A 27,691-nucleotide genomic window follows, 5' to 3' on the forward strand; every position below is an offset into this window, starting at 1 on the left:
ATCTTTATTTCAAATGAAACAATCAAACAAACAAAAGAGTCCAGTCTTTCTCTCAACGCCCCCCGCTAGTACAGCTGTAAGTATACGGATTTACACCGCTAAAATCAGGGGTTCGATTCCCATCGGTGGGCTCAGCAGATAGCCTGGTGTACCTTTGCTATAAGAAAAACGCACTCTTTCTCTCAGATAAAGAAACTCTAAACCGATAGCTCATATAACTTGATTTTTCATAACTCCCAATAAATTTTACACATGTTTAAATAGTTTTGATACGAAAAAAATATTTAAAGTATTTTACAACCTACATATATGTGTCTATGTGTGAAAGTAGTCTTGTTACACAATAAAATAATAATGGATTATTTATCACACAGGTCTATACCAAAGTATAATTTTTTTTTATAGATAATGGTTCAAATATTCGATATGTATTTCAAACCAATATATCAGGAAACCCAAAATAGAAGGTTTGTTTATTTTGAATTCTTACAAAGCTACATGCGAGCTATAGACGCTAGCCTTCCCTAAATTATCAGTGAAAGACAACATAAAATATATTTCATTACAAAGCAAAACACTCCAACAATACTCTCTTGTAACATAGAAAGGAATTTAAAAGAGAGTATTTTCTAATTTAAAATACATGTGTGCGTATGTGTAAAGAGAGACAACGGACTATTCAACATGTTCCATTGGAGTACTTATTTCACTTAAGTATTCTTCTTTTAAGATTCGCTTTCCATTATTTATTTTCTTATTTCGTTTTTCAAAATGAACGAAACATTCAGGTTTCTTATATGCTCATATTCTGAGCTAGCACTATGAATATTAAACCTTATTATAGCTACCGCCTTTTCAAAACTAGTTGTTTTACCTTTCATTTTACCAAAAAACGTCGTTTTTGTGATTTTTAGCCTTATCAATTAGTTCAACCTCTTCTGACTTTCTTTCACCAATTCAAGGTTCTAACATCACCGATGATTTCTTAGTGGCAGTGGAGAGTAATAATACACCATTCAAATTACAAAATAATATAAAAATAACAATGTGAAAATGTATTTGACAAGTGTAAAATTCTATTTAAGAATACTATGTGTAAGTGAAAATAATATTAGATCGATCCTCCTATATATACTATTTGCATTTTCTACTGCAAAAGAAGAAGTAGGAAATATTTTACTATATATTTAGTGTTATCTTTCTTAATATAAAACAGACACGAAACGACTTTTATGTCAATGTTATAATGCTATTTGAGAGTCATTAAATAATTTATTATAGCGATATTTCAGCATTTAAAACAGACAAGAATTGGGTTATTCATGGACATAATAATGACACTATTATTCGATCCTTCCAATTTCTTTGTAGTTACTTCTGTACCTTATGAACATCTCAGTGAAATCATTCATAAAAACACCAATATATTACGTCTAGGTGAAAGGATATTGTTTTCGTAGTTATATTCTCTTCAACTAACAAGTTTAAAAGGTTAAGGTCAACAACACTTGCTTACAAAATAAGATCTAATTTGAACATATAAGTTTACTAATAAGTATTCAGATAAGTCTCAATAATGTTTTTAATGTTATTCAACATACACTTATTAAAAGATTAAATAATTTATAAAGTACAGTTATGTGTTTTAGGTAAACTGTTTGACTAAATTTTTAAGATGAATTTGTTTTTTTGAGAAAATGACTCTTTTTTATACGTTAAACTTGTAGATTCGTAATTTTATTTTGAATAAAATGAATTGAACGAAGGGTAACGAATAATTAAATTGTTTACTTGTTGACATTACTTTATGAAAAGGTTTGTCAACTATGCACAAATAATAAGAATAATTGGCTTGATATTCTATAAGTTTCAAAAGCGTTATAGATTCTTTGGTAATACAAGTTCAATAAAAGTCATATTTATTTGTAATCATCTATAAAGAGCAGAGATACACATGTTACTGTTGGTGACACTTTTAGCTACATAACATTAATCTCTCAATACTTAAAAGTTCATTGATTTCCTTCAGACGTTACAGATTCCTTAACGTAGTTGTTGTTAGGATCTACGTCTTTCTAATCTAAAATATTTATTGAGAAAATAATTATACCTCGATCTTGATTACCAAATATAAATAACTGTAACTAATAAAACTTGTGAAGGAAAAATGCTTCTAAAGATTGGCGTTGTTTTGTTCACACATAGCTATTATAATAACATTCTTCATAGGTGATAATACCAGACACTTAATTATGATTTCTAAAATGATTGGAAATACATTAGAAGTACCATTCTGAATTAGGTCGTGGGTATATTAGTGGTCACAACATTTACAGACTTAAGAGGCGAAAATATATGTTGGAAGAGTACAATTTTTCCAGTTTATTATGTGAGTTCGTCTCAATGGAGTGATAGATGGTTAATTTGATGACATATGAGAATAAAACCAAAAGATGTCTAAATTTCCTCTCATTTTGAAACTTCCATACATAAAAGTTGATATTCCCCAATTGGAAATCACTATGCTAAACATTGTATGGATATATATATATAATATACCATAATTTTAAAGCATAAAGAAATAATTTCATACATTATATTGTTACGGATTATAATTTATTGCCTTATAAACATACAAATCTGTAAATCTATAGCAATGCAATACCTGAATGAATACTTAGAAGTAATTCAATGAGCTTACGTTTCATTTTCTTAAACTTTTCATTTTGTTACCCATGGCCGGTCATACTGTGTTCACAAAACTATTTACCGTAAAAAGCAATATATACTAGATCGTCTATTTTCGAAGATATTAGTAAAAATCTATTTGACGTATGTGAAATAATCTAATTAAAGTTAGTTCGAAATTGATTTTTAAGTATTTATGTTGGAGCTATGTTTAATAAAGGTAAGAATTTCTTTTCTCCAAAGGCACATGGTATATCAGAGAATAAAATACCGGGTTTCGATATCCAAATAAAGATTTGAGTGACAGCTCTTACAGGAATATACCAAGACAGGTACTGTGTTTTGTAACTCTATGCCATTTCCTTGATTCTGATAATCATTTATCTAATTGTAATTTCTAAATTAACCAATTTCTTCTCTTATTCGCAGTGCAAGTGTAATAAAAAATTAAAATTATTTTTTGAAAAACATTCAAAGAAATATATTAAAATACATTCTCCATGTGTGGTGTGCTATTTCAGATTACTCTCTACCAGCGTCAATATTTTTCTATGGTCCTCCTAAGTATACTATGTTTTTACTGCAATGTGATGGAGAAGAATAACAAAAAATGTAACACTTCTTTCAGTGCTTGTTTCTATTAACGTAAAATAATCATGGAGCTGTTGTTATATTTGTTCTAATAATGTTTGGTATTTTTAAAAAAAATAACAAGAATAACGGCATTTCGGTATTTAAAAGAGATTAAATGCTGATTATATAATAACTACAGTGTTATTATTTCCTTCTAACTGTGTGGAGTAACTTAAAAAATAAAATTCTAAATTTCAAATACATTATTTGATCCAAATTTAATACGACTATTTTTTATTTTAGGATATCACCTTGTAGATAATTGTGTCGACTAAACGAAAGTAAAAGAAACATTAGTTTAATATTCTATAAGTCTTGAAAATCACTGTTGATATTTATGTAATTAGAATCTAATGATATTCTAATTTAGCTATAATGAATTGTAATAATAGGAAAAATACACATAGTACTATTGCTTAAGCTTCGTACTTCAGCGGTAATTACGTAATATCAAACTCTTAATAACTATAAGTTTATAACTGATATAGAGAGACTCTCAAAGGTAGTTCTTGTTGTATACTATTTGTTTACAAAAATTACATAGGAAAAAATAGAGATATAGATTTAAATCGTGAGAATCAACTGTAAAATAAAACTCTGAAATGAAATTTTACAGCCTAACACATCAACAGATCAGGATTACTTTTATTTATTGCTACATGGTTACTCTTACAGCAGTTTCCAAGAAAGAAGTACTTTTATTCTTTACACGACGATACGAGATATGTAATTATGGTGTTAAGAACATATGGAAATTAGTTGTATATATGGTATTGAACTAGAATGTAAATGTATTAATAATCACAACATTTACATTCCAGTGATGAGCTTGTCTAATTGTCTGAATCTTGAGTACCCAACTTGGAAATGTGTAAACCATTTCTATATAATAGAAAATTATTTTAAATAACAGTTATCTCCTCACAACAAAAATACCGTTTTCACTCGCACTGTACATGATGGTTTTATTTTTGTATTATTAATGATGTAATTTTTCCAACAACGTCTAGTTCTTTTAATACATAAGCAACATCACAATTTACATCAGTAACATGTATTAAGATTTTGATATCTGTTTCTTATATCATTTTGGTGTCAATGTTGTGTCAATTTGTTTTGAATTTCGCGCAAAAATACACGAGGGATATCTGCTTTGGCTATTCTTAGTTTCGGAGCGAAAGACGAGAGGAAAGGCAGTTAGTCATCACAATCGACCGCCAACTCTTGTGCTCCTCTTTCAGCAATAAATAATGAACTGACAGTCACTTTGTAATGTCCCTTACGGCTGAAAAGGCGAGTATGTTTGACCCTAGGATTACGAATCAAGTGCCCTGTCCACCTGTCTATGCCAGATATGAGTAGTCACTAAGTAAAGAGCACAATCCGTAAACTTTTCCCATGTATTACTTCAATGAAAGAATGCTTTTAATATAACCATAAAAAATACTATCATAAACAACCACTCACATGGAAACCTTTCTATAACTCACAAAAGTTAATAAAGACTTTATAAACAGAAAAAATAAAGACTCTTATGACAATAGTTTATTGCAAAATAACATGTATAGACAAAGTAGTAATAAAACATAAAGCATTTCTTTTGCAAATGTTGAGTACGTTTACATTCCAAGGAGAAATCGGGATTTTAATCTTTACATATTTTTATTTTAAACATATAAATATCATTCTTTAATTCGAAATATATTGAAGTTCAAATAATTTTAATTTTAGATATTATTCTTTGTGATTTTAGACATACACATCTTGAAATATTTAGCTCTGTATATCTTTAAACTCATAACCATCCGATGGATTTTACTACATCTTGACTTACGCTCATATAATCAGTGACTCGATTCTTTATATTTTCAAATAAAGACTTTTCACCTTTAATTAGAAAACAGCTTTACATTTTAAAATATTGCTTTTAAAACTTTTATTGCATTACATAAAACTATTGCTTTCAGCTTTTCTAATTATATGAAATTTTCAAATTTTTACAGTTTCATCACAATAACAACATATTTTGAATAAAATGCTACATCTTTATCATTTTTTCTTATATAAGAACTTTCGACAAGATAGAGATTCTTTCTTAGACATATTTTTTTCATAAAAAATCACATATTGCAGTAATTATTTCAAAACCAAATTGTAGATGGTGCTATTTGGAAAGAGTTGACATGAGGAAGTTCAGGTCATAATATTATAAATTTTGTTAACGTTATTTTGTTTCATTATTTCAATCTATAGAAATTAGAGTTGCATAACAAAAAATAACTAATGCAATAAAGTAGTAAGTATAAACGTTTTTAGATTCTAAGACAATATGTGTTTCTACATTTTAAGAAAGTATTTAAGTCATAAGATGTTTTATCCTTATACTTGGGCTAAAAGAGGCCTTGGAGTTAGAAGCGACATCCCTGGCTTCACACAAGCAAAACTTAGATTTGAGTCTTAATACCGCTGAACATGTTCCACATTTTCAGCTCTGATTGTATCATGATATTATAAGATTGATATTTGATACATTTTTTTCATTTGAGGGGAATAAAATAGCTTCTGTGACGATGGGTGCTAATGACAACTTAATAGTTTTACTTTAAGGATGTTCAACTCCATACAGGGTCAAGGAGGCGAAACCAAGATAGAAACTGTGTATGTCGAGATCAGGATATTTTTCATATAACGAACCTGCTAACCAAAACGATATTCTTGAATGGAACCAAAACCTATTACTTTTTTGAATAACACAGCCTCATCACAATAACGATATATTTCAGTAAAATGCTCAATCATTATAATTCCTCTTTTTTAATAAGAAAACTCTACTTTCCACGAGTTAGGGATTGTTTGTTATACTCACACTTTTATGACAAAAAATGATGTATTTCAAACCTAATGTTATAGACTGTAGAGGATGCTATTTGAAAAACACAGAGATGATGAAGCTAAGGTCTTATAATATTATGGATTTGTTTATGATATTTTGTTTTATTATTTTTATTTACAAGAGTTGTAGTTGAATAACAAAAAATAGCTAGAGTCAGTAAAACTGGGGACGAAAGTAGTAAGTATAAGCTTTCAATTTAGATTTTAGTAGTGTAACCTGTTGTATAAAAGGTTAGGCTTGGTTTGCATAATTGTTCTATAGGCTTAGTTTCGCTCAACCTGTAATGAGACTGGAAGGCAGTTTAAATACAGTTTTATTTATTTATTCAAGAACAACTAAATCAAACATCATTTGTTTAATGTCTTTAAACATCAATTTTACTTTAGGTCTTCTTCATTTAAAAGAATTTTTGATTTTTAAAGGTTTTCCATTCACAATAGTATTATATTTTAATAAATCATTTTTTTTTTCATTTAAGTCAGTAACAGCGGCTTTCATTTAATACATTACACTTTTCTTCTAATCTTTAATAAATTTGCTGTTCCATAGATACCGCTGTTGAAATGCTCGTTTATCCGTCGTTTAAAGAAGGAAGACAGTTTTCAGTCTAAAGTCATTCGGAATTTTTACGGTTAGCATAATAGGTGTTTAGATCTCATAAACCTGGGAGTGTTAGGTATAAAAGACCTTTTCCTTTGTCCTGGTAGATTGTAGCTGTTTGAGGTGAATACGAATCTACATTCTACAAAATGACCAGCGTATCTCGTATTTTCTCCTACCATTTCAGCGTAATACCCTTGTAGGTACTTATATTCATATTCCTGTGAATAAATAAATTATCTCTCCATTTGTTGTTGTAAATTACTGCACCTGTCGAAACAACAACTTCTTTCAAATAATGTTTGCATCCTCAAAAACCATAAATATTTCAGCCACCAGATGCCGCAGACGAATCAACCTTATCTTCTTGCAATTTTTTAGTAAAGAAGTGATACTTGTGTGAAGGTATGCTAATTGAAAAATATTTTTTGTTGAAAAAAGATAAATATAATAAAATGTGTCACGTTTCAATTATAAATGTGTAGAAATGAAATTCAGTTGTTATTATCATTGATCAAAAGATTAAGGTACAACAAGAGTAAAGTAGAAGCTAGCGTTAGGTAGAGTTGTTATATATTTTTTCTTCTTTTCAAACGGCGCAATCCTTCTATATTATTTACTTTGAGTTTGCTCATAAATGGTACAGCAGCATGTCTGCAGACTTACAACGCTAGAAACCTGGTTTCGATACTCATGATGGACAGAGCACAAACAGCCCATTACGTAACTGTGTTCCTAATTATAGAGAAACTTCTGGCTATTTATCTTTCTATTTTGTCCTTTGTTTGTGGAATTTCATATTATAAAATGCTATCTTAACGGTGGTTTGTTGTGTTGGTATCTGGATATATATGTAAGTACGGGCCCGGCATGGCCGAGCGCGTTAAGGCATGCGCTCGTAATCTGAGGGTCACGGGTTTGCGCCCGAGTCGCGCTAAACATTCTCGCCCTCCCAGCCGTGGGGGCGTTATAATGTGTCGGTCAATCCCACTTTTCGTTGGTAAAAGAGTAGCCCAAGAGTTAGCGGTGGGTGGTGATGACTAGCTGCCTTCCCTCTAGTCTTACACTGCAAAATTAGGGACGGCTAGCACAGATAGCCCTCGAGTAGCTTTGTGCGAAAATTAAAAAACAACAACATGTAAGTACGTTACGAAAACAGGTTTATCACATTTTAGTTAAACTCAAGATAAAATCATTAAAACAATAAACCTTCACTGAGTCTTACAAACGAATTCATTAATGTAAGTTAATTTATTTATTCTTTTAATATACTTTTGTATGAACTTTGGTTAAAATAGGTCGAAAATTCTCCATAAACTGTTACGTTTTTGTGAAGTTAAAACTAAAACATTTAAATAAAGTTAGACACTCTTATTGCGTAGGTTGATTTATAAAAGGTAAATTTATTTATTTCTTGGTAAAAAGATTGGTTTTAACATTCACTTACGAAACATCCAGTCTACAAAAATAATTTTATCTTTAGTTCCTGATAGAGAAATGGTAGTCAAATATTAAACCAAAACGACAAGTAATAAACTGATGATACTGTTAGAAATCTCAATATGGTCATTGTTCGCCACATCAGGGACATCCAGGCGATAACCGATCTCCACCGATGTATGCATCAGAACCTCCGGAGGAATCGTCACCTTGATCAGATCCAATACCTTTGTCATTTACACATCCCATATATATTAATGTGAAGGAGTAAGGTCTACTTCAGGCATAACTCACCCACACCTAAGCCTCCCCATTTAGCACAGCTTTTTGCTTAATTAGAAGTAAACCTACATCCCATAAACTGCAACTCTTTATAGTTTCTATTATATTTAATTAAAAATATATTCCTGTATTTTTTATATTAAAATACCTGTAAAAATTCATCTAAGCAAATATGAAATAGGTCTAATATGAGCTAAGTCTTGCTCTTGTAGTATAGCGTTTTAATGTCTCGTCTATGAAGAGCGCAGATTGCCCAGTTGCTTTACGCCATGAAACACCGTCTGTGAAGACACATCCACTTTAAAATACACACCATAAAACATACGTAATCAGAACATTGAAATTCACGATGATAAAGTTACAAAGTTATTGTAAGCTAAACTTTAAAGAGATTTTGAATGTAACATATAAATACAGTTCTTAGAAACTTATATTTAACAATTCCACAGAAATATAAACGTATTGTTACATAATATCTAAGTACAACTTTCGTTAATCGTTACAAAACTGTCTAAGCATAAATTTCATTAAGTCAAACAAGAACCATCAAATTCACCACCAACTGTATCCTGGTCTTGTCCAAGAACAACAGTACCTCCTTCTTGAACTGTTTTTTCCTTAGTTACCCCATTAACATTGCCATAGCAACAATAACTATTCATCATCGGAGGTGAGCGTCCTTCCCAAGAAGACCACACGTAAAAACGTGATTCAATTTTCCAACCTACATGTTAAAGAGACAGGCAATATTTATTTGTGTTTTACCACAGATAGTTAAATATATAATATTCCCTATTTTTACATAAGTCTGTTGCATCATTATCTGTTGCATCTTGGGCTTGGTAAAGTACCATACATCACCAAACGAGGGAAATAACTAGCTACAGAAGGCGGAAACGTGATCTTACAGCTAATTTCGCCTTCTTCCAAAGCATACGACACACAAAACGAGAAAATGAAGACCGTGGCAACTCCACGAAGTAAGAGACTGATCAGTTGCATTATTTTACGAGAAAATGACGTAAACAAGTAAGCAATAAAATATAGAAACTTTTAGCTTCATTGCTATCCAGTTTAGTTTTATTCTTCAACGAAATGTTTTCTTACTATATTTAGAATGAAGAGTAGCGTTATATTTTTTTTGACTTCTTATCTAATATGGATATGAAAAATCAAAAAATAATAAAAAATGGAATAAAGCGGCCATAACCGGTGTTCATTTTCAATGATGAATCTCGATTTATTAAATAAAACCTTCATACTCTACCTGCATAAGTTTTATTAAAGATATAGATATATTTATTTTTCGGTAAATAATTCCTCTTACATATTGGAATGGCCCGGCATGGCCAAGCGTGTCAAGGCGTACGATTTGTAATCTGAGGGTCGCGGGTTCGCATCCCCGTCGCGCCAAACATGTTCGCCCTTTCAGCCGTGGGGGTGTTATAATGTGACGGTCAATCCCACTATTTGTTGGTAAAAGAGTAGTCTAAGAGTTTGCGGTGGGTGGTGATGACATGCTGCCTTCCCTCTAGTCTTACACTGCTAAATTAGGGACGGCTAGCATAGATAACCCTCGAGTAGCTTTGTGCGAAATCAAAAAAACGAACAAACATATTAGGACGTTTTAATTCATTTTGTAATTTATGTTTTTATTACAGTGTAACTACATTTATTTTAAAGACACGATTTGACCAAAACAAAACTCTTCTTGTTTTCTGAGGGGCGATATAAGTGACAGTCAATCCCACTATTCGTTGGTAAAAGAGTTGGCGGTGGGTGGTGATATTGAAAACATTCCAAACTTGTCAAAAGCACAGCATATTATAAACATTATATATACAGTTCTTTTCCTATTGTCAAAGACCCTCTTAAGCCTATTCAGTTACTTTAGAATTTCAACTAATAAGCCGAACTAAACTCTCTTTCACTATCCCCAAACTGTCGAAATATAGTTCACTTGTTGCACTTTTGAGGTACCACAGTTGTATTCTATACTTTGAACCTTGCCTACCCTCTTTTCTGTTTTTATATTTTCATGAATCTTCTGTCTATTTGTCAAAGTCCACTTTGGACAGTTCTATTACTTTTGACCTCTCTTTGATGAAATGGACGATTCTTCTTATTTTTTGTTTTAAATTCTACTGTTAGTTTTCCTCCAATATATTAATCGTTAAGCCTATATTAACTGTTAGGCCTTTTCCTTCTAAGACAGTAACTTTACTTTGGCCGAGTCTTTTATCATGACTTTACTTTCTCTTCTGCTTTTGTCTGTCTGCTATTTTCCACTCATCTTATATTATTTATATATTTATTACCAAATTGTCTGCTCACTCTATTATCAACTTCAGTGAGTTACAAACACCACTTCTAGTTGCGGTGTGCTTTTATATTTTATATAATGAAAAGAAAACTAAATAAGTAAACAGTCATAAAATATTCATTCATAAAATTAATAATATCTGAAACAAGCAGCCTTTTAATATCATGACATCAACGAATTTGCTAAGCTTGCAAAAAAGAGAAAATAAATACATTACATCAAATTTTGTCTGAACGATATTCATTTGAAAACAAAAGCAGTTTAAATTAGATTTATCATTTAAAACAAATTATTATGTTAAATACGATCCATATTTCTGTACTCTAGATAAGCGGTTTCTTTACACGTAACTTGTCGCCAAAATGCACTTCGTATTTTAGTCCTTTGATTCATTTCATGAGTGATAGTCAAATCACTGTTTTATCAGACAAGAGTAACTCAAGAATTCTCAGTTGAATGAGGGGCGCGTGTGTGGAAACTGAGTTTGTTTAAGTTCGTATGCAATTTAGAAATAAAGCACTGTGTACCGCACAACATTTTCACAGTCTCTTTCAGCAACATTCAGGCTTAGTTCCTAGACAGTAGTTTCCAAAAAATTAAAAAAAAAAACATCATTTTATCAACTTGTGAGAATTAAGCTGAAGTATTACCGCTTTAATGTATACTAAAAAGGCTTACTATTTCACCTTAAGATGTTAAAGTTCTTTTGAAATCGAATAATGGTTAAAGAGCAATACTTTTATTTAAATGTCTATTTAGCAGAAAATATTTCGCACAAATATTTTGAATTGTATGTAAAATACTTTTTCTTCTAATTTTGAAAAAAAAATTAAAATGTTATTTTATTTTGCTTTAAGTTTTGTAGATTTGTTTTGAATTTCGCGCAAAGATACTCGAGGGCTATCTCCGAAAGCCGTTCCAAATTTAGCAGTGTAAGACTAGAGGGAAGGCAGCTAGTCATCACCATCCACTGCCAACTCTTGGACTACTCTTTTACCAATGAATAGTGAGTTTGACTGTAACATTATAACGCCTCCACAGCTGAAAGGGAGAGCATGTTTGGTGTGACGGGGATTCGTGGTTCAAGTGACGTATTCAGGATATTTAGGTTTCAAGGAGAAGGCAAATATCCCCAACCTTGTGAAATTTCGTAAAGAATGTTGTGAAGAAAAGTGCAAGATTTGTGTTTTAAAGCAAAACCATATCAGGCTATCGGCTGTGTTTACTTTAGAGAATAGACGTAATACGTTCGTAGACTTACTGCCGATCTTCAAAAAAATGAAGTAAGCGAAGAATCAGGGAAAGTAATATTGCATTAAATAATGTTTACATCATTGTAAATAATAAACAGAAGATTTAACTTTCGACTAGAGTTTTTTCTCTTTGTCTAATTTTTTACTTAAATCTAAGGAAAGCATCTTACCCGAGATTTGGGGTAAGTTTTTCCTATATAAGCAGTTCGTAAGCCTGCTTTATTTTGTACTTATAATTACAAATTTAATATTCTGGAACATGAAATGCATCGAATTTGAGTCGATAAAAATGTTCCTTGATTTTTTGACATTACATTTTGTCTAACTTAAAACTGTTACGATAATAAAATTCTTGTTTGTTTTGGAATTTCGCACAAAGCTACTCGAAGGCTACTTTAGTAGTGTAAGACTAGAGGGAAGGCAGCTAGTCATCACCACCCCCCGCCAACACTTGGCCTACTCTTTTACCAACGAATAGTGGGATTAACCGTCACTTATAACGGCCCCACGACTGGGAAGGCGAGCATGTTTTGGCGCAACTCGGGCGCGAACCCGCGACCATCATATTATGAAGTGCACGCCTGCATGCCAGGCTCAATAAAATTCTACTGAATTTTGTTTAATAATATAGATGCTTGTGTTGTTCATGTTTTTTGAATTAAGCACAAAGCTACTCAATGGGCTATCTGTACTCAGCCCACCACGGGTATCAAAACCCAGTTTTTAGCGTTGTAAGTCCGCAGACATACCGCTGACTCACTGGGGTGCAGATGCCTGTGTTTTCAGATCTTCCGTTTCAGTAAGTCTTAACTTATGTATTGTCGGACAGCTTGACAAATTGGGTAATAAATTCTATGCAAGGTTTGCTGAAGTAATTAACTAGGTTCATCAATCAGATCATTTCAATGAAATCACTCCCGGAGGCTTATCAAATCAGTTTTGTTTGTTCCAGAATTTCATACAAGTTCTGACTAGAGTAAAATACAGCGAGCCAATATCATGAATCGTCAACTCTTGCACTACTGTTGTTTAACCAAAGAAAAGTTAACCAATACTTTTCTAGCACACCCATAGCCTTAAAGTGCGTCAAATGTTTGTGTGGAAATAAGACCTATATCATCAATTTTCCGATGAACACTTTGGATACACCAACCATTAGGACACACCTGGTCTCTGAAAGAACGCCTGTATAATATAGTAATAGATTTTCTTAAAACCTAAGTCCCACTAACTTCAGGATATACAGTTATATAAGTTTAATATCCGTTAAACAGTAAGTTATTTCTCTCATTACAGGAGTCTTAGTTCCAAATCACAGAATACTGAGTCCCATACCGTTGACCACCTAGTACTATTTTAAACAATTTTTTGAATGGTCGTAAAACCAGTTGCTCATTGGGCTAATTTACGTAGTATTCATTTTATAATACAAAATATCTAGTTTTACACTTTAGAATTTTCAGTCGTCTATTACAGTCTGATATATGTACACAATGTTCATTTTCATATACATGATGTCTAGCCGTGTACTGTACAATGTATCATCTCATATCACTGAATGGTCATTCGTATACTGTAGAATTTATAGTCGCATTTCACACAATGTTCAGTCGCATACAATGTTTAATTTGATTAAAAGTATTATCAGTCATATACTAAACGTTGTACAGTCTCATATCTCAGTATGGTCACTCATATACTATAAACTGTATAATCTCATATCACAGAATATGCAGTTTCATATATATGGTTATATTATTATCTTTTATTAATAAATAAATTCTTTTGGCATTGGAATTATTCATGTGTTTTTATTTAAGCTATCGTTTTAAGCTGTTTATATTTCGATTATTAACTTTTGTCAGTAAGAATTCTTAACCACTACTTTCATCATATCCACCGACAAAGTGTAAAAGTCAATTGTATTATCGGTGGAGTGCAGCCAGAATGGTGAAATTGAACTGTATGGTAACCAAGCGAAAGGAAATGAAAAGTCAATAAGTTCAAATCCTTGAAACATATTTCAACATTCCTTGCTTCAATCTGGAATTAAGTATATGTGTACGTTACTGTCAACTACCAGGATAAACTTTGTCCAGTTCATATCACACCAGTAAACATGATCACAATAGCGTGCAGAAAAGTAGATGCTATGTGTAACTATATGGACATTGTTGAAATATAATCGAACTGATCAACGATGTCCTTTCTAAAAGAAAGGATTTTAACACCACTGGGTGGAAATTATTTGCTGATCAATTATAAAGTATGTAAAAACCAACTGAAGGCAGAAAATGAAACACGAAAGTCATTCTACTGTTGCAGTGTTAAAAACCCAAGTCTCAAGTGAAACATCAAGTTCTAAGCATGTTGTTTGTAAATTGCATAATTTTGTATAAAGTAAAAATATGCTGCTCTGCTTTGGATGCCATAATGTATTATGCCAATTCTATAAACTTATTAAAAATCAGAACTGTAACACAAGATGAAATCCAAAATTTCACTTCTCAATTTCCGACCAGATTAAGGCGCTCGATTCGCAACCTGTACGACACGGATTCGAATCCCCATCATACTAAAGATGCTTGCCTTTTCGACCGTGGGACGTTATAAAGTTGTAGTCGATTCCTATGTTCGTTGGCAAAAATAGTAGTCCAACAGTTGGAGATGAGTGGTGGTGACAAGCTTCCTTCCATTTCAGGCGCCGCATGTTCAGTTGGGTTAAGGCGTGCGACTCGTAATTTGAGGATCGTGGGTTCGCATCCCCGTCGCACCAAACATGCTCACCTTTTCAGCCGTTGGGGCGTTATAATGTGATGGTCAATCCCACTATTCGTTGGTAAAAGAGTAGCCCAAGAGTTGGTGGTGGGTGGTGATGACTAGCTGTCTTTTCTCTAGTCTTACACTGCTAATTTAGGGACGACTAGCGCAGATAGCCCTCGTGTAACTTTGCGCGAAATTACAAAAACAAACAAACAAGAATTTTTCTATTTATTTTTTATTGCGTATTATGATTTATTTCAGAAGATTCTCCGATCCAGGAGGTTACGTCGGTTAAATTATAACTATTTCAATTAGCCGGAAATTTGAATTTCGAATTTAATGGTATTTGAATGGGTATCAAATTTATGGTAACGGATATTACTAATAGTTATTACAAATGATGGTTTATATACAATAATTTTTCAATGTTACAAATGATACTGAGTTTTATATCCACTCTAGAAATGAACTTTTTATCGACTATCCAGGTTCTCGACGAGCAAATGATTTCTCAGTTGATATTGTCAAACCTCGCTTAAACAAACACAATAATTTCTTGGCTAGCCTCATACCTTTACAAGCTCGCTTTTTACCGAAGAAGATATTTATTGTACTCGTAGAAATAATAACGTCCAAAAGAATTCATTGAAGTGAAACCGTTCTATTTGCATCGATACAAACTTATTGTATCGTTAATAGTTAATTAAAACTATTTGTTTTTTTCAAATATATATCTTTGTGCAGTGTAAATTCTGTTTAGTTAGGGTTATTTTCTCTTGAACTACTTCGTGTGTATCAACTGTATTCAAATTTGTTGATGTATACATATTTAGCACGTTAGTAACCCATCAACTTTCTGAACTTAATTTTATGGATGGACCATTTCATTTGGTTTATCCTAATTATCTCTTCAGATTTTGGGAATGTTTGTTCTATGAAAATTTTAGATGTGATTTTTTTTTCTGGTTGAGTAAATGATTATCATATTTCCTATAAACATTCTAATTTATCACAAGTTTATCCGTAGTTTGTTGGGAAATAACAGAAAGTTATGTTGTTGTTATACATATTCTTATGTCAAGTTTTATCTGGTCTGGGAGATCTGAATTTTGCTTTCTCAAAATCAAATAAAATTGTTGTTCCTCTCCAATTTTTCATGGTACTATATAAAATTTATCTGTAAAACCATGATGTTAATCGACGAGGCTTGACTTTATTCTGTGTGAGAAAAAGCAAAAACTATGTGTTGTACATCTAAAATACGGTTGAAATGAACAGTTTCAAGCACTTATATTTCTCGCCGTTTTTCTCGTTCCACCTCAATAGATTACAACAGCTTTTGGAGGAAATGGCATTCAGACGATTCCGTTACAACAACAAACTGGTTAAGTCTTCGCATGCAAAGAGTATGGATTGAACTATTATATTAAATCGGGTGATTAGAAAACATCATCCTTCTCCACTAAATTGATTACAAGACGTTTTTGTCTGTGAATCGAGATCTAAAGTATCCTTTCTCTTAAGCCTTAGATATTGTTAGATATTGATTTCATGGGAATCATACGCCTGATATAACATTTTTCTGTAAATTACCACATGAACTTTTAATCTATTCTAAACTATAGTGTAAAATATTTCTGTTTCTCTCAACTATATCCTGATATATTATTTTTCTTTTTTAGAAACCTACAATGCCACATTTTGCTTTTTCCTAACCCTCAGTATATTTTGTTTTGAACAACATATTATCATCTTGATATAAATTATGAAGCTCCGTATATCATTTTGTTCTTTCTTTCCTCTGAACTTGTCAACTTTAACAGATTATGGCTTTACAGGTTATCAAATATTTCTTCTGACACTTTTTATATTAATTTCAAAATATTTTTTGTATCAACCAGCCACAGTCAGTTCTTATCTTTTGCATACATGAAATATATCATGCGTACATGTGATCATTCTTGCATTACCAAATGATACTTCAGCTTAGATATATTCTTAACATATAGCTGTTACAGTTTTAATTCTTTTGTAACATGATAAACAGATATGTTTTTTTTTTTATGGAAATGTATTCAGAAAGTATTTTAAACGTTTAGTACAGGTTTTTTTCTGTTAACTTGAACGACTCACGTGATCTAAACGTGTTGTTGTTGTAAAGAACCTGGTCTCTTTCTTCTCTTTCTATAACATATGCTGACAGTTCATACGTAAGTGCCTTTATTTGTACGAGAAAATTTGCTACGAATATCTGCATTTCTGTATAAGACCATGCATACTGATTAAGTCATAACACCTGCTATTGTTACCATGTGTTAATAACATAGAGCTGTAGCATCTGGATAGTCTGACACCACTTGGAGAGAGACGTAGGTCTGTATATAGCTCCAAGATCGGTGCTAGTCAGAGAAACGCAGTGCTATATCTGTTTGCAAGTTTATAAAGCTGAAAGACAAAAGACACCTAAACAGCCCTACAAGATAGAAAAAAAAATCAAGAATTTCATAACCAGGTAATGATTGGAGGGTGGTAAGGAGACATTTTTTTCACATCTCCGGGTGCCTTTGAAATAGGCTAAAGATATTCGAACGAATATTCATTCTTATAGTTGACTTTAATCTGAGTCAATTTAATGTTTCAATAATTTAATTTATCTTATGTTGCAGAATTCTGTATTACCTAATTTAGTAGGTTCACTAAGACAGCGATAAATTTATTTTTAACTTTTAAAAACTTTAGTTATGTTAGATTCAGTAGAACGATCATTTTGTAACTCAAAAAGTATTTTTGGTATAAATTATTTTGTACAGATTATTCTCTTTTGTATCTTAGTAAACACACTGAATATAAGAAGACATATTTTTGTAATTGATAATATCTTGTTTCTTGTGCCTTAAGACAAATGGCAATTATTTATTGGTATCAAAGATAACTGTAGACATATTTTCACTCAAAAACAAGCCAAAACAAAAAAAAAATAACAAAAACGCTGCATCAACTGAAAATATCCCAGGGTACCAGCTATAATACAATACAATATACCCTGGGATTTAGAGGTGACTGGAGAAATAAGGATCACATAACGGTGAAGATACACCGTCTATCAGTCTTAACCTTCATTTGGCAGTCTCCCATAGGAAATAAAGAAGAACAACAGATATATAATTAGAAATACACATTTAAAGAGCGAGATGTGGTTGCTGAAGCCAACAACTTCCCACATCTATATCAACCTGCACTGCCTGCAGACAGTTGTGTGAAAGTGACTGCTATCTCCATTCAAGAATTAACTAAATTTAAAAAAAGGAAATACGGTACTACTATTTGTAAGTAGAATAAGTTACGCATTGATATAAACACTTCAGCATCTAGTATGGTAGAGAGGCACTAAGTGATAGCACAGCAAATGAGTTTCACCAGCTTGAAGCGTCCCATCCAACTAGCGTAGCTCCCAACCACCACCCATTTATCAAGTCTGCTATGATTAACATGCTTAAAATAAGCCTTAATATGCGGCAAGGTGTATATCCGCATAAAGTAATGCCAAGCTATTAAATGACCTTAACAGTATCTGAAAATAGTTATTAGAAATCTTAATAAAATTTCTCTCATTTTTATTTCTTTATATTTATTCAATACGTTCTTGTAATTGCTACAGAATAATTCAGTAAAATTTTTTAATGTTTATTTAATAAATCATTAACTATTAAGTTTTATCAGTATCTCAACAATACTGATAAAATATTGTAATTTATTAGAAAATTACAATATCTGGACTACTGCAAAGTTATAATGCGTATAACAAAAGAGTATGGAACATTACTATTAAAACGGGGTAAACTATAAATTGTAAAGGTAAAATATTTCCTTTTATCAAAATATTCACATTGATGTCCTTATCAATTATTTTAAATTCTAAATTTAAATTATCTATTTCTTTATTATATATTGAAGTATTTTCTAATTCTGATACTGTTGGATAAATAGCGTTATGAACATTCTATAGAATTCATTATATTCTTTTTAATTTCACATTTATGTAAACACGTACGTACATGCAGTGAGTTTGAAGTTTGACCCACACATTCCATATTACATTTATGCATGTTAACAGATAGATTATATTTTTATTTTACGAAATGAATTTCTGTAAGTAATAGGGTGAAAAGTATTTAGAGCAGGACATGTGAGACATCTTTTGCTATTACATTTCATAACATCTGCAGCAACATTATTATTATAACCAGGTTGTAATTTAACTATAGACTTAAAACATTTCAGGATTCACCCTTTTACTTCTGTGAAGATAACTATATTAGAAATAGTTAATGAACTAGACTTCAACGAGAAACTAACAACGTTATATTCTAATGGTTTTAAACCAAGATTTTAATGATTTTGCTGCTTTGAATTTGAATAATGAGTATTATTGCTAATGTTTTTCTTTATAAATAACGTTTTTCATAAATATATGAAAACTAGACGTAAAGGAAAAATAAAGTGGGTTATATTTTCAAAACTTTTTTAGTAATTTGCATCATAGTTTTTATATTAGTATTAGTGTACATAAACTGTTTTTAAAAAAGATTAAGGAAATTAATCTCCCAAATTAAAAGCATTAATTAAAGTAATAAAAAATTGACTTTTGAAATTATCATGCAAAACATTTACTTGTGGACATTATAAAATATTGCGGCCCGACATGACCAGGTGAATCGTATTCCAAGTGTTCGGTTCGAATCCCCGTATCACCAAACATTCTCGCCCTTTCAGCCGTTGGGGCATTATAATATGATGGTCATTCCCACTACTTGTTGGTAACAAGAGTATTCTTAGAGTTGGCGGTGGGTAGTGATGACAAGCTATTAAATGACCTTATCCACTAAGACTAGGCCTTTCCTCTATTCTTACAGTACTAAATTAGGGACGGCTACCGCAGATAGCCCTCGTGTAGCTTTACCCGAAATTCAAAACAAACAATAAAATATCGATTAAAAATCAATGATTTATAAGGTTTTGAAAAAGAGAAACGGCAGCTAAAACATCCGTATTTGGTAATTAATTTTTGAGATAAAATATTTAATGACTTGCAGATTTTAAAAATTATTCACCAAATTATGAAAAATAATATTTTCCTTGTAAAAACATGAAGCCTATCGTTAGTTATAAATACAAAGTTCCAATTGGTCCATTATTATATAATTATAAAAGTTTTTTTTTTAACTGATCTAAAAGTAGATGAAGTAAATAACTTATCGCGTGAGTGTGAAAATAGTTTATTTATTAATACTTTTCGTACACATGTTGTTACTGATAATTTGAATATTATAAAATATCAAGTGAAATACTCATAAAGATATCTAAATACAGAGTAACGTCAAAATGTAATAAGAATAAAACTCTAAAATTTAGCTTATTCGCCGACATGGTTTCTGGAATAGAAGTCATGTGCACTAAAAAATAAAAATAAAATGATCCCATATAAAAGTAAAGAAATAACGTAAATATTTATAATTTTATCAGTTATAAATATTTCAAGAATTGATAAGGATAACTGTAAATTGGTATCATTTGTAAAAAAGTTTTATGCATTAATTATGATAAAGGAAATCAATAGTACAATAGCATTTGAACTTGTTAACAAATCCACAGATACAGCAATTAATACCTCCGTTAAAGCTTATAATAAACATTATTCCAAGCAAAATTCATATGTAGATTTACCGTTTCTTTATGCTATTTCCAAACTACATAAATCTCCAATTAAATTTAGATTTTCATTTATGTACTTTCAGGTAAAGTGTATGTTACTCTTGTCCTTTGTTTACACATGATCAGTATCTTACTTTTCTTGGTTTCTGTTCAAAGTACCAACTACGCTTCATTCATTGTATTCGACAAAGGTGCGTTGATACTGTTTATGGATGAGTTCAGTGATAAAGTATTAATATATTCATCATTTAATTCATTATATGTTTATAATTTATGTAAAATAAATTACTTGTTGTGTTGTTAATTCATGAAACAATATAGTTTGATATTTGTACCCATTAAATACTTGAATGTTGCCAATGGTTTTGGTTTTACAGTGTGATTTGAGTATTTTGTTTTTAATAGAATGAATGAAAATAGTCAAGGAACTGACGTATTGTTGCCAGTTGCAGTCTTATTAATGCAAGATAACATGAATACCTCTTAAGTTCATATTGATTTCTTGTAATGATTTTGGCTTCTTATGTGTCTAAATTTATAACTCTTTTAAGTGACTATTATCCCCATGTAAAGGTGTATTTCGATAAATTATCAAATATAACAATATAAGTTTTATTCAATTCAAGTTTGATGTGCAGGCGATTTTAATAAGTTGGTAATGTTTAGCATTACGTATTTGTGTTACTTGATTTCATAAGATTGGGTTCCAAGTATTATTTGTTTTGTTTCTTTTCTTGTAATGTTGAGAATTCTAATCCTTGCATATAGCATTTTAATTCTATACTTTACCGATATCTATATTTTATCTTTTAACCGTTTAGAATAATAACACCTTTTGTTAAACTGCAAATTATAATGCTTTCCGATTATTTTTACCTGGATCTTACTTTGTTATCAGACCTGACATGCCGGCATTGATAATCGAGTATAATTTTTTGTAATGCTTCCTTTACTTTCGTGTCATTTAACACTTAGTAAATGAGTATTCTGAAATTATATGTTCCTTTCTACAGAATATTAAAACATTTTATTTTATTTTGCAAACATATAAAGAGAAAATGTACTGTGAAGGTAGTTTCTTTTTTTCAAAATAATATCAGTTCCATCTCAAAATGACTCAGGACTGATCACTGATCTGTTGTAACTTCTCATGGTTCTTTGTTTTTCTACTGGACTTTTGTATTAATTTCCAACTGAATATTAGCGTTCATAAAACATTCCCTGTTTTGTTCAAATTAACATCGTATCTTTTCTTCCGTCGGTATCAAGTTAACCGCATTAATTTTGTCTAATTATATTTTTAGCTTCCATTTAAGCAGTTGTAACATACTTTCAGAGTCTATGTAAGTAAGTTCAGATATTAATTCCTCTATGTAAAACAGATTGTGTGATATATATTTATGCTTTATCATATATTTTCAGCTCCTTTGATTTAACACATCATACTATACTAAAATAGTTCATATTTTACAGAAAAGATAACATTCAGCTACATTCTCAAGTTTTCTATTTCTTTTAAGGTCTGATTTAATGTCTGCAATTGATAAATTATAAATTGAAGCCCTAAACGTTAACTACAAAACCTTAATTAATGAAATTATTCGTTCATATCAGTTTAACACAAGGCATTGCTAACCTTAATAGGAGGAGTGAGCGAACATGTTTTGTATGACGGGAATTCGAATCCGCCACCCTGAGACTTCGAGTCGAGCGCCCTAACCACTGGTTACGCTGGTACCGAGAAGCGTAACTTGTATAACAAATAAATAAGAAAATAAGGTTAAAACCAAACGAGTGATCTTCAATTTACCTTAATTTGTGTAAAACACAAAATATTATATTTCTCTCCATGTGGAAATTTATTGACTGAAATCTCTAAATAAGTTAATATATATTCTCTTTAGCACTGTTCTCTCATTCCATACATATCAGGATACTGACTTATTGGATTAGTCCAGACTTTCTACAGAAGTCATGACATAAAAAATATCATACTTTCGACAATTGTTTTTGTAACCATTTTGCTGTCAACAAGTTGATAAATCTCAAACCACAATGTTTATAAAAAGCAGGGAACTTGTAGAATAAAGGCGTAGTTTTTCAACTACTTTAACTCTATACATCGCAACATTAAGTTCACCTATGAAGATATTTACAACGTGAAATGACCTCTAGTCTTCATTCACAAATGAACCAATGATAAATGCACATACAATGTATATCCTTTGAACACTACAAACTTAGAAAGGACAATTTTCATATAAACCATGTGCTGAAAGGCTACTTTCAAGATGTACGATTGTTAGACGAGTCGTTGATTGTAACTAGGCAGTCAAGAATCGAAAATATTTTAAATGTATCTTATATAACTTCTCAGGCTAACTTAAAACACTGTTACTTCGATAACACTAACGCGAATATCGCATTAAAATAATTTCAAATTCAATTGAGGTTTATTTGGTATTCACCAAACACACTGAATTTATGTTATGAACCAATTTCAGTGCTTTGTAGAAAACGTATATGTTTTATATTACGATTTTTGCGAAAACGTACTCTATTGTTTCTTAAACTTCTTGAATTCTGGTGGAGCAGAAGGTGTAATCCAGAGTCAGGGCGAAGCTTCAAAATATTGTTGTTACCATTATGATCAGTGATATCAGTATTTTCTTGATACTTAGCTTAATATAAAGTATATCTTAAAATAAATATAGCCAACATAACAACCACTTTGACTGATAAAGTTATTTGCCTTTCGAAAATACACTGATAACCGTAACTGGTTCTTTGAAATAATTAGTCCACATTAACAGTCTGTCTTTAGAAGGAAGACTGAGAACCTCAGCTGGTTATTTCGAAAAAACTGCCTCAGATGATTTTCTGTCACAATTTGTAGATTTCTTCTAAAACAAAATTCCATCCAGATAGAATAGATTAGTGTGTCTATGCATTTGCCTGCAAAATCAATATATGTATCTTACCTTGTAAGTCAAACAAAGGGAAATATTTAGATATCTGTATTCGATTGTTTAAAAGTATTTTAAGAAACTAAACATTCGTCACATTGACGATGTTCATTTCGTTCTCAAGTGGCAATACAGTATGTCTGTCGACTTACAGTGCTAGAAACCGGGTTTCGATAACCATCATGTGCTTAAATACGAACAAAGAAACGATATACATTTTACCTTTTAAAGAAGCTCTTCCGAATTATAATAAAGTTTTCATATGAAAGGATAATATGTTTTTGTAAAAATAAACGTTCTGCGTCACATATATCATATGTAGTATCTGTAATATTTGTACAATAATAAGTACTCACAAATTATGAAACTGATAAAATTTATTCTCAAGTTGAAATTTAGTGTTTGTTGTTTATTATTACTTGATACTTGCTACATATTTTGTTTTTGGCTAGGTAAAATGTCTTCCAAAGGTTTCTTCAGTACAAAACTTAATGATACAAGAAGCAAAATGTAAAATGTTTATTTTATTTTAATCTATACGTTAAAAGGTAACTTCATATATCTTTTTTTTAATAGTTAACAGAACGTATAAAAGCTTGTTTCTACGAAGCATGGACACCAGAAGGAAAAGTCTGAGAAAACATAATTCCGAAACCTTAAGCACAGAGGCTGATGTTAACATCATTGAAACTGATTTGCTAAAAAGTTCCTGTAATCATCCAAGATGAAAGTTTTAATGTGACAACCGAGAAAATAGAAATCCTTACTGGTTTAAGACTTTTACTTATGTATAAAGGTTTATTATTTATTGTGTTAGCTGCTATTTTTTTTCCACAGTGTATGCTATTGTTAAGTATTTAAAAACAGTAAGTCCTGCAAATGTACTTGGGATAATTTAGTTTCTATGACAGTATTCAGTATTCCGCCTCTTGTATTTAAGAATATTGGTCTTCTCGGTCCACCACTTACTAGAAAAATCATATTACTTCGAAGTGTTCTGTATCCATTGGTAGTGTACTTGAGATACAGTGCACTTCATTATATACCCGTTGCTGAAGCGAGTGTCATCATTTTCAGTTATCCAATTTTGGTGTCTGTGATAGCCAGAGTAGTTTTGAAAGAACCAATTGGCTTACTGCAAATTATATCAGCAATGTTAACTGTAGTAGGTGTTGCACTGGTATCAAGATTTCCCTTAGAAATCCAGCAAACTAAAGAGTTTAACAACAAAACTTTGTCAGATCGTACATTCGGAGTTTCCATGGCTTTCGCTTCAACAATAGTCGGAGCTTTTTTGCATAATTTGTACACGCAAGTTACACTGCTTTTTTCTGTGATTTTATTCAACAGTGGATGGGTTGGTATTATTATGAGTTTAATCATTATAGTATCTGTGAGAGACAGCTTCCAGTCATACCGTGTGGAGAACCATCTTTGTTAATTGTCTTCTGTTCCATTATCGAGATTGTTGGAATAGCTTTACTTTATGAAGGATTAAAAACAGAACAAGCTGGAGAAGCTTCTGTTGTTCGAGCAGCTTCTCACATTACCTTTCTATTCTGCTGGCAGTTGTTGTTTTTCAGAGAAATTCCAGATATTTGGAGTATCTCAGGTGTAACAATAATTATTTTTTGTATTATACTTAGCACTACAAGAAAATACTTCAATAACCAAAATAGAAGAATACACAAATAGCCTTTTATCATTTTATAATTTAAACCGAAGCAAAATTAATTTCCTAATATGCTGATGATATTATTCTATGCTTTCTTCAGATTAATATTTGAAATCATTTGAGGTAATACATTATTGAAATGTTGATATTAAAAGAAGAAATCTTCAAATACTGTCTCTGAAACCTAAACCAGTTTTAGAAAATCATTTTAAAATATAGTTTACTGCCTGAGGGTCCACCTTATAACTCAGTAATTTATTTTAGGTTTATATGTGACATTTAGTCAACTTTATTAAAAAAGTAAGTATTTGATAGTACACTTTATAATTTAGTCTCCATAATGACCTGTTTCTCTCTCAGAAATATATGTATATAACTTAACATAGTTGAAAATATTACGTGCATTTCCATAATAATTAGCAGCATTATAGTATATTACTATTAAAATCATTATATTAAAAACGATACTTAATTATGTTATGTATTATAATCTACCTTAGATGAGTCTCCAATTTATTATGTTATGTATGTTAACGTATAACAATTTCAAATAGCCCGACATCTGAATTTGAATTTTAGAGTTAATTGAATGTCTATGTTGATAAATTTTACGAAATTTCTAACAACATGAATACATACAAGAGTGATTCATTCGTAACACAAATATATTTTAATATGCAAACAACAACATAATTTATAATAGCGTTTATTATAAATAGCTTTTTATACAAGAATTTTACAAACTTACAAACAATACCAATTCTTCTATATGGACAAGAACTGAATATTTTTTCGATGGTTGACGGTTATCAAATTAATTATACGTTGATACACAGGTACACTTTCTTGATGGCAAACCTAGCTAGCTCTATTTTTGGTTGGCTTATCTGGTTCAAAAGCTTACTTTTTACTAAGGAAGATTTCTAATGGCCTCGTAAAAAGTACCAACGTCCGAAGTTAATTCTATGAAATTGAATGGATTTTAACGTTTGAAATAAATAGACCCTTTTGGTCAAATGTTTGTAGTTTCGGATTAATAAGTGCTTATTGAAACTATCGCTTCCGTGGTTCATAATATACTCACTGTAGCAATCCAACAACATCATAAATGTCTCATTAAGTGTTGCGATTTATAAAGTTTAAGGTGAGTATCTTAAACAATCAATCGGTAACAACACTGACAATCAGCATTATTTTATACAAATTGTACATTATTGATTCTTGTCTCGAAAATCTTCTATACATTTATAGAACAAGTGGAAATTTCGCGAAACGCAATTAACAATATATGTTACATATATCACTAAATATATATTAAATTGAAACAAACAAATATTAAAATAAATATGTAACAGTAAATCCCTTACGAATAGTATATATTACAACAAAAACAAACAAACGAGTTTTAAAAGCTATGATGACGAGAAAAAAATTGGAAGGTAGAATTCGTAATGTTTGTTATCAGAATGAAAATAGTAGTGAGAAAATAAATTTTTCTTAAATTACACATATGCCTACTTGCAATATCTATACTATTGAAGACATTATAATTAATGAAAGTCGGGTAGACTGTAATCATATTAAACTTTAGAAGGGATATTTTTATTTGTATGCTTGTATATTATCACATGTTAGTTTGTTTTTTAATTTCGCGCCGAGCAACACGAGGCCTAACTGCGCTAGGTGTTCGTCACTTAGCAGTTTAAGACTAGAGGGAAAGCAACTAGTCATCACCATCCACCATTCTTGGGCTACCATTTTATCAACGAATATTGGAATTTGCCATTACATTATAACTCCCCCATGGCTGAAAGGGCGAGCATATCATTTGTATCATAGCTGATGAAACAAACGGCCATGATTTATTTTATTTCAAAGTTTAACTCGTATTCAAGAATTGTATTTAAAATGAAGTGTATATCTTTAAAATTTAGAACCTTTAGTTTATTCGTTGATGGTTGTAGTAAAATATTTTTGCTTCTTTTGTTTTTTGTGTGCATAAATTTAATTATTTATATATCATGTGTCTTCTTCAGTTTTTGAAATCTTAAGAATAACTGTGTACTACTTTTTGTGATAAAAGATTTCTATTGTAGAATATTTTTGCTGTGTATGTACGTATATACAGTCCAGTGTTCACATTTGGTACTTTTGAATTCTGCAGATTGAATATGAAAATGATCAGATGTAAATGTAATGAAAATTTTGAGGGTAAATATCATTTTAATGATATTCTTTGTAACTTTCAAACAAAAGTGAATTGTTGTTTATTGAAACAATTTTATTATTTTGATCGTATCATTTAGTTTATACTTTAGTTTTGGATCAGATGTGTTAACTATCTTCAATTTCATTTCAAATTCAGTTTGTTTTGCTCACATAATTTCTAATTAAATCAATTTAATTTTCTTGTGCTGCTTGTCACTCAGTCAGCAAAAAATATTTCTTTATATATTATACGGT

General features: G+C 30.9%; 1 protein-coding gene and 1 pseudogene across 2 annotated transcripts in view; both read left to right on the plus strand.

Annotated features, from left to right (window-relative positions):
• Nucleotides 1–27,691, plus strand: part of LOC143227419 (cyclic nucleotide-gated channel alpha-3-like) — a 414,301-nt pseudogene that overhangs the window by 215,031 nt on the left and 171,579 nt on the right. The window lies entirely within an intron of this gene.
• On the plus strand, nucleotides 17,231–27,620 carry LOC143225697 (solute carrier family 35 member G1-like). Its single transcript, XM_076455566.1, has 2 exons — nucleotides 17,231–17,387; nucleotides 24,130–27,620. Exon 2 carries the CDS (start codon nucleotides 24,458–24,460, stop codon nucleotides 24,992–24,994), a length of 537 nt encoding a protein of 178 aa, XP_076311681.1. The 5' UTR covers nucleotides 17,231–17,387; nucleotides 24,130–24,457; the 3' UTR covers nucleotides 24,995–27,620.

This window comes from Tachypleus tridentatus, chromosome 9, assembly GCF_004210375.1.
Source record: "Tachypleus tridentatus isolate NWPU-2018 chromosome 9, ASM421037v1, whole genome shotgun sequence".
In the NCBI taxonomy this organism is placed as follows: domain Eukaryota; kingdom Metazoa; phylum Arthropoda; class Merostomata; order Xiphosura; family Limulidae; genus Tachypleus; species Tachypleus tridentatus.

Excerpts from the sequence above, each read along its gene's own strand:
- LOC143225697 (XM_076455566.1), top strand. The coding sequence starts at position 24,458 with ATGACAGTATTCAGTATTCCGCCTCTTGTATTTAAGAATATTGGTCTT.